The sequence below is a fragment of the Aspergillus pseudodeflectus genome, assembly GCF_044049435.1.
Source record: "Aspergillus pseudodeflectus strain CBS 756.74 chromosome Unknown BJX68scaffold_3, whole genome shotgun sequence".
Taxonomy (NCBI): domain Eukaryota; kingdom Fungi; phylum Ascomycota; class Eurotiomycetes; order Eurotiales; family Aspergillaceae; genus Aspergillus; species Aspergillus pseudodeflectus.
In genome coordinates this window covers 392,779-405,317 of record NW_027263779.1, presented here as the reverse complement: position 1 = coordinate 405,317, position 12,539 = coordinate 392,779, and the positions used below count along the sequence as shown (strand labels likewise).

The following is a 12,539-nucleotide window of genomic DNA, read 5'->3' as shown; positions in this document are numbered from 1 at the left end:
AACCAGGCAAGAGGGCCAGGGTACTTGATAGCTTGCCTTGGACATTTCTCTGTACCCCCGGACTCGCACACCGCACTTCAGCGCAAGGTAGCGTTTGGCCTGCAAGGATAAGCACAAAGCACGATTCATGCCGTTGCTTGACATGAGTCAGTATTGAAAAAGCCGCAAAGTAGTGGTAATTAGATACTAGGTTTGCCGATACTATGAGGATTGCAATCTGGGCTAGTAAAATTGAATAATAAACTTTTAAACTATATCCAGGATCTAAGGGTAAAATTAGGTATTAATTAAATCATAGAATATTAGTATGTACAGCAAAACGGATGTCAATTCTCGCCTATAATAGTAACTAACGGCTCCATCTGCTTACTGCAAGCCCCATGCCATGTCTTCTACGCGATGCGTTAAAAACGCGGCTAAATCAACCCCTAGCATCCAGCTGCTCAGACCAGCATGGCGAGCATCGCTGACAGCAGCCAACCGACAAGTGATCCAACCACTTGTCCGTAAGTGATCCGCACAGCAGACGCAGGCGCAGCACCAGTAAAGAGAGCATCAGGTGCACTAGACACGATCGAAGCCCCCGGCACTCCGGGAGTAGTAGACGACGGAACCGGAACTGCTTGAGTGCTGCTACCGTACTGTGTCTCAAAGCGCGTTCTATTAAACGTAGGGCTTTCCTGCTCACTACTTTCGGTTCCACTAGCGTTGTGGTTCCCAGACTCGGGAAGAACATCGCTGGTGGCACCGACTGAATCAACGGCTGGGCTCGAACCGGAAGTTGAACTAGGAGTAGTCGCAGTCGCAGATCCGGTAACGGATCCGGCGCCAGTGGCCGAGCTCGAGCGGGAGCTGGAGCTGGGCGCAGAAGCACCACCGACCGTCCAGTTTTCAGCAGCAGCGTCCGAGCCGTAGTAGTTGGTGTTCGAACCAGCTGTAGAATGAATGCCGGTGCCCGCAGCGGTTGGAGTGGCCGTCACGGGGCAGATAGTTGTCGAAACAACCAGAGTCTCTGTCGTGACGAATGTAGTCTTTGCACGAGCGGGACAGTCCTGGACGGTCGAGGGGCACGCCGTGATAGTTGTGGTGCGTGTAGTAAAGACAGTAGAAGTCGTGCTCGCTGGGGTGTCTGGAGTCTCATCACCGATAATGGTCGTGGTTGGTTGAGACCGGACGGGGCAGATGGTGATTGAAACTACTACAGTCTCTGTGGTCACAAAAGTCGTCTGTTCGGAGGCGGGGCAGTTTGTAACGGTCGAAGGACAAGCGGTGATTGTTGCGGTGCGGGTGCTCAGAACAGTTGATGTGGTACTTCTGCCCTCTGTCTCGGTTGCCTGGGAGGGTAGTGTGGTTGGTGCGAGAGTGGTTGACCGCGAAGAGGTAACCGTTGTGTCTGCATCCATTGAAGAAGTAGTCATAGCGGTGGCAGTGGGGGTAGTGATTGTAGAGATAGTAATCGAAGCAGTGCCCGACGAGCTAATCGTAGCCATTGGTATACGCGAAGAAGAGCTTGTAGTACCAACAGACGAGGAAGCAGGAATAACGGGGGTGGAAAGGCGATTAGTTGTAGGGCTGATAGCGGCAGACGAAGAGCTTATCGAGGTGATAGCGCTTGACGAGGCAGCAAGACTGGATGAAGGTGACGCGACTGGAGTAACTGGAGATGGTGTGTGTGAGGACACCGGCAGCGATACAATTGAAGATGAAGATAGGACCTGCGTGGAAGATGTCTCTGTCGAAGCGGAGGTTGTCGTTGTCGTTGTCGTCGACGTCGACGTCGAGGTCAGTGTAATAGTCTGAGTTGAACACAATGTGACCGGAGGCCCAACAAACTCGACATTGTCAATATCAATAGCTGCCCCAGTATTGCCAGTGGTGCCAGTGCAGTAGCCATAGATTTCGAATGTGTGTGTCCCGCTGGTGGTGGGGGTATAGTCAAAGGAGATAGTAGTCCAACCAACAATGCTTGAAGAGACAGCCTGGCTGGCACTCGCAAGAAGACCAGCGGAAGTGAAAGAGTCCATGTAGGCCTTGATGTAGCAGGTCATTGAGGCCTGAGAGGAACTCGGTTTGAAACGGTACTGGAACGATGCGGCATAGTGGCCGTTGGTGATGAACTCGCTGCTTCTTTGGTACAGCAATACAGTCACCGAGGTAGAGGTGGCAGTTGTCTCCCTTTTACCGGATCAGCGTTTTAATCAAATATGAGATTCAGTGGATACTCACATATAGTATGAGCCGTCGGCTGCATCGCCGGAAACGACACTGCCGGTGGTTCCAGAGGCGAATCCCCAACCCGTAATACCATCTTCGAATGATGGGTTAGAAAAGGGGTTGGGAGTTGAGGTTGCGCATGTCACAATCTCGGTTACCTCTGTAGAGATGGCGGATACAGCTGGAATTAAAGAGCGTGAAAGTAAGAGAACTGAAACGAGAGAGTGTAATCGAGGCATGGCGAAAACGAGCGGCTCGTCAACCTGGCAAGGGAAGCCAAAATTGCGAATAATAACAAAAGTAGAAAGAAAGAAGGAATGAATGACCAGGACATTATGTTCTTGTGGCGAAGGGGCCTCTTAATGAGGTTCTAAAGAAATAGCTTCGTACGCTGATATCCACATTTGCTCGAACATGTAGACATTTTAGCCGAGACGCCATGTGGTTAGCACATTGCTTAGCGCCCTTGGACTTTGGAGTTGACTCTGGGTTGCCCAGATCTCTCATCTGGGTTAAAACATTGCCACCAAATTATTCGTGGTTACTTCCATGGTAGATGCCTTATGCACCTGTCGATATCAAGACAATACTTGACCAGCAGAATGTCCGTGTCAATGTTTGAATTCATAATTCTGTGATATTGGCGCCATCAGTGCAGCCTTGGGGGCGGAATCAAGGAAAGAGCAGCCGATCGGATATATCTGTGGGGCATCGATCGAGATGCTGTAAACCACTATCACGGCGTTCCCCGAGATTCCATCCCCAAGCAGCTTGTACCTCTGACTGTCAGGTTTCAGAAAAAAAAATATATAGCCAGTTGCCACTGTATAAAATAACTTCGTTCAAGGGTATGTTAGTACTCTGCTGGAATTCGGCGTGTTTGATAAACTCGCTGGCAGTTTTGTTGTCATCGAGGCACTCGAGGGAGAAGGTAGCATATATATATTGATGTTGATATGAGGTGAGATCAGGAGGGAAGTGATGTCACACTCTCGTCATGAATTGACCCAAATCGAGCCAGGTACTCATTATAGAACCATACATAATTTGATTGAAATCTGATATTCTACCGTATCCCGAGTAAATAGATTGGAATCATCAATTTGGACTGCACGGCAGGAGTCTTGGCATCGTGTGGATGAATATTGGGGACAATTTTGTCTGTAGCATGTACTGGCATATAGAGCAAAAGTAGCTGCGTATTTTCCATGAACAGGCAAGGTGGCCGAGCGGTCTAAGGCGCGCGGTTAAGGTTTCCCAATTCGGATCCCTCATCTGATCTCATCAGTTTCCGCGTCATTAATTTGGCGTGGGTTCGAATCCCACCCTTGTCATTTCTTTTTTTGTTTTTTTGTTTTTCATTCTGAATCATTGCTTTGCTTGCTTGCGACTTCCCTCAGTCAGTCGTCAGTCATCACCATGCTAGAAAGTTTTCCTTCCCATATCTGTTTCCACCCCCCACCCTTCGTGCCCCTAGTTGGGAGTCTGCTTAATCATTGCTTGAGCAATCAATGTCTAGGACCTCACGCAATCATTCTAGTGACTACCCACGCCATGATGCCTGAAAGCAATCAGGCTTTGAGATCGAGTCAAACTTCCCTTTCTTCATAGTCGAGTACCGCCTCGCACCCGAGCACCCGTTCCCCGCCGCAGTCAAAGATTTATACGCAGCGCTATAGTGGCTACAGGAGCACGCCGACAAGCTAGGCGTCGATCCTACCCGCATCGCGACGATGGGCCCCGGCCGCACTGGGGATTATGGCGCGCGACCGCGGCGTCTCGCCGATGATCACGAAGTAGATACTCGTCTACCCGGCGCTCGATGATAGAAATACGGCTGCGCGACCGGTGATCGAACTGCTGACCTTTCGGCCATCGCATTGGAGTACTGTTGCGTGGAATGCGCAATTCGGCGCTGATAATGTTGGGAAGAATGATATTTCGCCGTATGCGGCGGCTGCGCGGGTGAGGAGTTTTGAAGGGCTACCGAAGACATATATTGACGTAGTGGGGCTGGATATCTTTCGGGACGAATGTATTGCTCTTGCGGCGGGTGCTGCGAGGGCGGATATTGAGGTGGAGGCTCATGTATATCCCTGGATGCTGCATGCCTTTGACTTAACTCCTGAACCCACGAAACGCTGCAGAGGGCAGTTGGGAATAGAGTCGCTGCGCTGAATGGTGTTTAGTCTGACTACGGGTGGGAGAATGACTTTCTGGATCTTGATGGATGATAAAGTAGTTGAATCCAACTTCCTTCATTTTACAAAAGGTTGAGTCTAGGTAGATAGCATCCTGTCCTTTATCTCTGTGGCCCATGAGTTACCGAGTTAACATAAGATCTTGATTGTATGGATTCGCCCCTAGAAGTTCTGTCTCATAACAGAGTACCTGAAAAATATGATGCGCCTCCCCTCCTCAATTCGCTCATCTCCGTGTCCAAATATTCCCAATCACGCGTATTGTAGGTTGATATACTCCTCATTAGCCGCCGCCTTTCCCACAAGAGTCTTCCCCGGGTGATAGAAGTGGAAGATCGCCTGCACAAAGAACATCGGAATCGTATCGAAAATATACATATAAATCTCATGCGAATACAGGTACCCATCCGTCCCCTGGACGTACTCGATGATGCGAAAGACACAGCGCGCAATTACAAGCGAAGAGACCAGAAACAATATGTGCAAGAGGCGCCGCCACTGCGCGTTGAGGTGACTGACGCCCGCCCGACGCAGACGCACTTGGAACGTACCCGAGACGACGAGGAAGAAACCGAAGAATATAAGTTGTACGACGAGGCCGACGACCAGGATCTTTTGCCCGAGGTTGCGCATGCTGTCGATCGTTTGCATGCCGCCACCGCTGAGCTGTAGGAGGAATGCCGTCACGTCGCCGGTGACGAAGATCTTTGTTACTTTTGCGGGGGCGACGATGGAGAGGTGTGGCTTGCCCGTGCAGACGACGATGCGGCCGTAGATCATGTAGATTGTTGCGGCGTAGAGCGAGGGCGGCAGGATGATGAACATTGACTGGCAGATGTAGGCCACGAGGCTATCGGGCTTGCGGGCTGAAATCAATCGGAAGATGTAGCCCAGTGTCATCACTAGAACGATAGGTTGGTTAGCTTTGCAATTCGCATGTCTGTGCTTGACGATCAGGAGTCCTTACTGAAAGCGCCGACTAGAAAAGCTGTAAAGAACCATGTCCTTGTTCGGATCATTTGCCAAAGATGTGCAATTGCACTGCCTCCAAAGCATAGCATTGCTATGATAGCGCCTGCGCTGTTCGGCTCATAAGGATAGTAGCCTGAAGATCCCATATTGGTCTGATTTGGCTTATAACATGGAAAAATGAATGAAAAAGGAACGAGAGGGAATGTGCTGTGAAGGGAGAAAAATAAAAGGGGAAGAAAAAGAGTGTGTGGTTGTCAATGCCTCAAGATATTGAACCAGAAGAAAAGGAATTGTCTTTAGGTAGACCAAGAGAGAAAATTTAAGATGATTGAAGAGCAAGTTCTGCTATATGCAGCCTCTTGGGCAGTGCCTTAAAACACTTTGTCCTTCTTGCACACTCTCGTTTAAATACGAGAGCTTGATTCCTATTGCGTATCATGCTACTAATTATACACCGTACACACGCACTCATGCTTAAAGGGAGGTGGAACAGTAGTTGAGGTTCAAAACTGACTATCCAGGTACAAGTGGAGTTGGGAGGGCTCAGTCAAGTCCGCGGACAGAGCGGCCTCTGATTCGTCTAACCCAGTATCAGATTGGGCTGGGCTCGGTGGGTCCAGGGTCACCACAGCCTGCGCCAACGTGGCCAGGTTCCCCCTGTTCGACCTCATCAGCCTCTTTGGTCCAGCTCAGATCGAAGTCAAGTACAGCGAGCAGCTCTCCGGTCTGCTCGAACCCTTGAGCGATGGGCCCAGCCTGTTTGTTTCTAGCAAGGCGAATTCCTTCCGCGTGGAAACATTCAATGTCAGTCAGCCAGGCAGACTCCGCTCGTACCAGCTCGCAAAGCATCCGGCTGCTCTCCGACAGCACGGTCAAATTTGGCAAGGTGGGCTTTGAATCGACGGTTGGCGAGGTCGATATTCCCAGTCTTCCTGGAACTTTCCGCTCGTCCAACCCAGCCTATGATATGATCTGGTCTCTGGGCACGCGCGGTCTCGATCTCCTGTTATGATGCTGACACGCAAAGCTTTATCTTGAAGGTCTCTTAGGATGGAGCTTTTGTGTTGAGTAGCGCCTCTAGCTACATGGCTTGGCTCACAACTTCACCGAGCATTACTTGGACTTTGATGCACAGATTGTTCGTTGAGGTTTTGTGTGAGCGGCGGGCTACAACTTTGGAATCCGGTCGCGAGGAGGCATTTCCTGAACCTGACTGGCAACTGCCCGCCACAGACGACATTCGGCAATACCAACCAGTCCCTGTTCCCGCCGTCGACGATGAGCCTGGCGCATGGTGTCTCCTTTGTCAACCAAACCACCTCGTCTTCCTACCGACTTGACCAGTTCCCGTGCCATTTGAAGTGCAGGAGGGCGCCTGGCACCGCGTGTCGACCAAGGTCCCGTCGGGATATCTCTTCGAGAGTCTCAACCAGGCGCAGGTATTGAACGAGCTCTGCCTCGATCAGTGGTAGCCCCATCCCCACCCCCGGTTCCTTCAGGCTCGGCGCATAGAAAGACAAATCTGCCTACATGCGCAATGTCACGGCCCGCAATAGAACTGTCTCCGTCATCTACCGCAACCCCATGACCGACCCGGCCATGGTCCTCCCCGAGTACGGCGTTCATGCGAACTACTTTCCCACTTGCGTCAATGGGGCAAGCCCGATCGCCTGGTGTGGCTTGGAGACATTGTGCACACGAGCCAGATCGTTGGAGTGAACACCGGCCGCATGGACCACGTCAGCGGCACCTTCAAGCAGCTCCTGACCTACCAACTCCCCACCAGCCAGCTGCCACTGGAGCCACCCCTGGGATACTCTCCAGACAATAACCCAGCGGCATTTGCCATCATGGGGCTCATCCATCTACTGCCAGATTAACACATACTGGGGCTTATGCGCCGTCTTGACGATTAGTAGGGGCTGGGTTCGTGCTGGGGTTGATTCTCGCTGTGGCGAGTGTGCTGCGCGTAAGGAGGATTACGTGCGCAAGGTCAGTGGGGGGGGGAAGAAGGTGCGGTTCAGGGTTGAGCTGTGAATGCTGTTGAGCAGCGTGTTTCTTCCTCTGGCACTCGGACTATTGTTTCCTCTATTACTAGTTCAGAGGGCTATTTACAAATACAGTCAGTCTAGAGACGGAAGACGTTGGTGATAGAGGTCTGTAGTGAGGTGATCTCAAGCAGTTGCACTTAGCTAGGAATGATTAGAGACCGATCACCAACGTAAAGACCACAAGTTTTCGAAAAAGAAAAATCTATTATGCAAGTAACCAGAAACAGCTATCTACCGCTAATCACAAATGACAGTATTGAAACCGAAAACACAGGCTACATTCTCTAGACTATCCTACAAGACTGCTCTACCCCCATAGAGCCCCTGGAAATCACCTTCCAGACGCAGATTTCGCATCCTTCTGCTTGCGTTCTCGAGCCTCGAATGCTCGAAGCGCACTCTGGCAACTCGCCTGGGCCTTTGAGCAATTCTCCACCAGATACTGGCCCTCCTTTAGTCTGGCCTGGACTATCCGCTTCCTGGTACTAGCGTGCGTTGCCGTGTACAGGCTCTTGATCATCCCATCGGCAGGATACGCCACCAATCCCAACGCGGCTACATGACAATTAGCATCCTGCTCAACAAACGAGCACATCAAAAAAAGAAAAGAAACAACGGTGGAAATCATACCCGACGAGACCTTCGTAGTCATCCCTACCGTCCCCTTCGCCAACCCTTTCAGCACCCCCTTCGCACCCTCGCGCTGCCCGCCCTTATACGGCTGCGTGACAAACCCTGCGAACCCCTCGCTCATCCCATGGGTAAAATTCCTCCCGGCAAACGCCATCCCGGACTTCCAGTCGCGGATGGGCCCGTGGTCGACCACCTCGTCGCCGTACAGCTGCGGCACCGCGCGCAGCCCCTCGCTTACCGCCAGCGGCATGTCCACCAGCATCCCCTTGTACCAGTACCCTACGACCTTGCCGACGCTTTTTGCGGAGCTGCCGAGGGCGGCGCCGGTCGTGCGGAGGTTGCTGGTGCTGGTGCTGGTGCTGGGTGTTGTCGTGCCTGTGCTTGGGTTGGTAGAGGAGTCGCGGGAGGATGGTTCAGATGTTTCTGTTGGTGTTCGCGTTGGGGGAGGGTTTTGAGCGTGGGGATTTGCGGCGCCGCGCAGGAGGGCCGGGGTCGACTGTGTTCGGGGGACGGTGGTGAACTCCTGGTATGGGCGGTAGAAGACGTCGCGGGTGGCCTTGAGGACGTCGGTGCCTGTGCCGAGCAGCGAAGACGTCGTGCCAGTAACAGGGTCCCAGCGTCGGTTCTTGATGACTATCGGATGGCACTCATGCCTATATTAAAGCACCATGTTAGCCAAAGGAAACTTCCAGTGGAGTATACGAGGCGGAGCAGGGCACATCTCCATACAGCTCTAGATGCTTCGACTCAATGCGCAGGTAATCGACGAGAATCCCCACGGCCATCTTGGACAAATACATGGGAGGTCTAGCGGCCTTTTTGTACCTCCACGCGGCGGGCTCCGAGGGGATCAGGTGGCAGCGCATGTTCTCGACGGGGAGGTTGCGGTGGAAGGAGGCCACGGCCGCGGCGACGCCAGACTCGGTACTCATTTCGACTGCGACCTTTTCAGCCGCGGCGAGGGCGTCTGGCTGCAGACAGAGGCGGATGGCTTTGGTCAGGTTCTCTGCGTTGAGCTTCTTGTGTGGGATTGGTGAGGGTCCCAGGCCGCGGGATGCGACCATGTTTCCCCAGAATAGCTGGCTGGGGCAGGTTAGCATTGTGCAGACACATAGATGATGAAGCTGAGGGGGAGAAGAAGTTATTTGGGAAGGGAAGTGTGTAAACGTACTCTCCAAAGAAGGGAACTATCACTGTCGGTCGTCCGTTGAGTAAGCCGCACGCTGTCGTGCCTGCGCCACCATGGTGGACGACCGCAGAAACGTGCCGGAATAACCACTCGTGTGGACAGTCGCCCAAGAAGAAAACGTTATCGCTGTGTTCTTTGGTACCCAAGTTACTCCAGCCGCGTGATATGATAGCCCGGACGCCCAGGGCTTGGACTGCGCTGAGCAGGGTAGCAGTCATGGCAGCAGGATCTTCAATAACGATACTCCCAAAGCCAATATACAGCGGAGGCGGACCGCTGCGGAGGAAGTGATCGAGATCCGGGGGCGGGGTATAGTCCGGTGGCGAGCGGAAAAAGAATCCGCAGACGTCAATGTGTGCTGGCCAGTCTAATGGCTTCGGGACCAATGCAGGGGACCAGCAGTAGGTGAAGGGCACCTTGAGGACCTCCGCCAGACATGGCCCCTCCGTTACGGGGATCGGTTCCAGGTCGATGGAGGCCCTCCAGGTATTGATCACGTCGCCGAGCCTATTCTGCGTGGTCAGTGAGGTGCGCGAGAGACGGTGGTATATCCGGAGTCATTACCCTTGCCATGTCATCCACTCGACAACTCCGTACGAGATGTAATTAGCCAGCTTTGGCTCCGTAGTTGAGCTTTTGATGTCTGCCAACGGATGCGGAAACGCCCTGGTACTGCTCCAGGGCATGGTGAACATCAGATGTAGAGGAATCCCGAGCGCCTGCGCACAGTGCACATGAGCAAAGCTTGGCGGATTAGCAATAATGGCATCAGCCACAAAGGGCGCATGTGTCAGTGGGTCATCATTGATGCACGAGTCCCAGCATCCCCGTAACATTTCGCCCACCATCGCACGCTTCTTCTGGATGTCCCCAGCGCGCAGGCTCTTCATCTGAGGTATCAGCCCGGGATTCTTGACCATGTACGCCATTAGCTCCGACGGGTCGCCCCCAATAGGATAGAACCCCAACCCGGATTTGCGGATGAAAGAATCAAACACATTATGCGTCGCCAATCGCACACGGTGCCCATGGCGTTGGAGCTCATTTCCCAGCGCGATAAACGGTTGGACATCACCTCGGCTGCCGACGACCTGGATGACGATGTTGAGGTGCAGGCCGGGGGTGGGGGCTTCGGTGTAGACTGGGGGCGCTTCATCGGGCTCTCGCTCCGCGTGCATGACGGGAATCAGCCTGGAGATTGTCCGGCAGAGCCTGGAGTCCAGGTCAACCTCCACGCGGCCATCATCTACGCATGATCAGAATGAGCAGCACTAATCATATGATGCGTGGATCGGTCTCTGGTCGTACCTTGGGTGTTGGCCTCGTTTGCCGTCGAACCGTCAGCACTGACGACGGAATATCTAGGGGGTTGCTCTTGCTCTTCCTTCATTTGTGTGCTCATCGTCGCGTAGGAGGAAGAAAGAACCGGATCTAGAAACCCAACAAGAATACTCCCAAGTAACCTGATCCAGAATAAGGGGTTATAAACAAGGTCAGATCAAGCCATCGGAGCCTATCCGACGATAATGAAAGGATGATACGCGGTCGCAATGGGTGGCAAGAAGGAACGAGACTTTGTACCATGGGTTGCTCAGGTCTGTTCCAACAAGCCTTTTAATCCTTGCGACGCCAAAGTTTTGAGTGACGGAAAATAGCAGCAAATGGAGATCTACGGGGATGGGAATGGTCTGGCCACAAACTCGACGGTATTGACTGTGTCACCGTGGCCTAACGTGACAATCCCGAGTACGGGTTGCGGGTCAGGGCACGTTCCTGCGCTGTGACAGGCTTCAATAGAGCCCCCTTAGGGAAGCAATGATAAAGATTTCTTCTTGCTCACCCGGCAAACGGGCCAGGAGTGGAAATACTAGACCCACGCGCTGGACCTGCGCCTTGCCAACGGACCCTGCTACGGGGTGCTATATACGCAAGCTTTGCAGAATGTGGACGTCCCACCAATTCCGACAAATCAGAATGTGATGTATCCGCGGATAGACATGCCAAGCCTTGCTACGCGGACTCGGCCTGCTTCAATTGACGGTTACGAACTTACGGGCACCGCTAGTATCTGCCTGTTCTAAACGTGGTTGATTTCGAGGCTTCTAACAGCATCGTGCTCTGTGGATTAGGGGTATAAAGGTCCAGGACCAGGTCCAGCCAAGCGGTTTAATGTTGAATCAAGCATCTACAGCAAACAAAAACCAATCACACCTTTACGGAGTACGTGCTATCGCTCAGATCACTCGTCAGCATGTCCAACTTGGTCCCGCTGAAGAGCGGATACTATGTCTGGAAATATGTCCCGTCAATCGTGGCAGCAGTCATCTTCCTCATCCTCTTCTCCAGCGTCACTGTATATCACTACTGGAAGATGTGGAGGTCAAGGATTCGATTCACGCTTCCATTCGCGATTGGAGGAATATGTATGCACCTTGCACCTAATTGCTGATAATCAGTACATAATGCTAACACACCCTCGGGCCTCTAGTCGAAATCATCGGCTACGGCGCGCGAATCGGCTCGCACAACGACACAGGCAAACTAATGCCGTACTGCATCCAAGCCGTCTTCATCCTGTTAGGCCCCGCCCTCTTCGCCGCATCAGTATACATGATCCTCGGCCGCATCATTCGCAGCGTGCGCGCAGAGTGCCACTCCGTCCTCCCCATCGCCTGGCTCACCAAAACATTCGTGCTCTGCGACATCCTCACCTTTATCATCCAAGCCGGCGGCTCCGGAATGATGGTCAACAGCGACCAACCCAACATCGGCGAGGACATCGTCATCGCGGGGCTCGCCATCCAGGTCGCCAGTTTCTGCCTGTTCCTCCTGACCGCGATTGTCTTCCACACGCGCATGCGGTCTGATCCCACCCCCGCGTCGCGCGATCCCAGCCATCCCTGGCAACAGCACCTCGGCAGTCTGTACGCGATCAGCGGGCTGATTCTTCTCCGGTCGATCTTCCGTGTTGTCGAGTATGTCATGGGGAATGATGGGTACCCGTTGACGCACGAGTGGACTCTGTACCTTTTCGACGCGTTGCCCATGTTTGCTTCCATGGTTATTTTTGCGGTTTGGTACCCGAGTGACTTGAAACCGTTTATCCGTGCGCTGGATTATCCCGGGGATGAGGATAGGGTTGGTGAGATTGCTTTGCCTGATCAGAAGGCTTAGAGTTGGGTTTATGAATATGGATGACTGTTTTGCATTTTTTTTATGGGTTTGGCTGTCTTGCTGCATTTGGGACGGACTGCTTGTATTTAGCTCTGTTTAGCATCT

At 52.7% G+C, this 12,539-nt stretch overlaps 5 protein-coding genes and 1 non-coding gene across 6 annotated transcripts; 3 read left to right on the top strand and 3 right to left on the bottom strand.

Annotated features, from left to right (window-relative positions):
* Positions 1 to 443: 443 nt before the first annotated feature.
* On the bottom strand, positions 444 to 2,453 carry BJX68DRAFT_261749 (uncharacterized protein; the record flags this gene model as incomplete). The annotated part of the gene is made up of 2 exons (XM_071044233.1): positions 444 to 2,175; positions 2,227 to 2,453. 2 exons carry the CDS (start codon positions 2,451 to 2,453, stop codon positions 444 to 446), a joined length of 1,959 nt encoding a protein of 652 aa, XP_070904244.1.
* Positions 2,454 to 3,429: 976 nt separating this feature from the next.
* BJX68DRAFT_t18 lies at positions 3,430 to 3,548 on the top strand. Its single transcript has one exon. It is a non-coding gene; the product is annotated as a tRNA-Leu (tRNA).
* Positions 3,549 to 4,667: 1,119 nt separating this feature from the next.
* On the bottom strand, positions 4,668 to 5,533 carry BJX68DRAFT_261748 (RTA1 domain-containing protein; the record flags this gene model as incomplete). The annotated part of the gene is made up of 2 exons (XM_071044232.1): positions 4,668 to 5,317; positions 5,383 to 5,533. The coding sequence occupies 2 exons, from the start codon at positions 5,531 to 5,533 to the stop codon at positions 4,668 to 4,670; spliced, it is 801 nt and encodes a 266-aa protein (XP_070904243.1).
* A 531-nt stretch (positions 5,534 to 6,064) lies between these two features.
* BJX68DRAFT_226113 (uncharacterized protein) lies at positions 6,065 to 6,436 on the top strand. Its single transcript, XM_071038460.1, has one exon. The coding sequence runs from the start codon at positions 6,133 to 6,135 to the stop codon at positions 6,397 to 6,399; it is 267 nt and encodes an 88-aa protein (XP_070904242.1). The 5' UTR covers positions 6,065 to 6,132; the 3' UTR covers positions 6,400 to 6,436.
* Positions 6,437 to 7,769: 1,333 nt separating this feature from the next.
* BJX68DRAFT_276673 (uncharacterized protein) lies at positions 7,770 to 10,935 on the bottom strand (the record flags this gene model as incomplete). Its single annotated transcript, XM_071048161.1, has 6 exons — positions 10,569 to 10,935; positions 9,825 to 10,506; positions 9,243 to 9,767; positions 8,801 to 9,154; positions 8,069 to 8,724; positions 7,770 to 7,993 (listed from the first exon to the last, which is right to left on the bottom strand). Exons 1-6 carry the CDS (start codon positions 10,660 to 10,662, stop codon positions 7,770 to 7,772), a joined length of 2,535 nt encoding a protein of 844 aa, XP_070904241.1. The 5' UTR covers positions 10,663 to 10,935.
* A 576-nt stretch (positions 10,936 to 11,511) lies between these two features.
* On the top strand, positions 11,512 to 12,434 carry BJX68DRAFT_261746 (RTA1 domain-containing protein; the record flags this gene model as incomplete). The annotated part of the gene is made up of 2 exons (XM_071044231.1): positions 11,512 to 11,683; positions 11,749 to 12,434. 2 exons carry the CDS (start codon positions 11,512 to 11,514, stop codon positions 12,432 to 12,434), a joined length of 858 nt encoding a protein of 285 aa, XP_070904240.1.
* Between the last annotated feature and the right edge of the window lie 105 nt (positions 12,435 to 12,539).

Coding starts and splice junctions, on each gene's coding strand:
- BJX68DRAFT_226113 (XM_071038460.1), top strand. CDS start 6,133: ATGGGCCCAGCCTGTTTGTTTCTAGCAAGGCGAATTCCTTCCGCGTGG.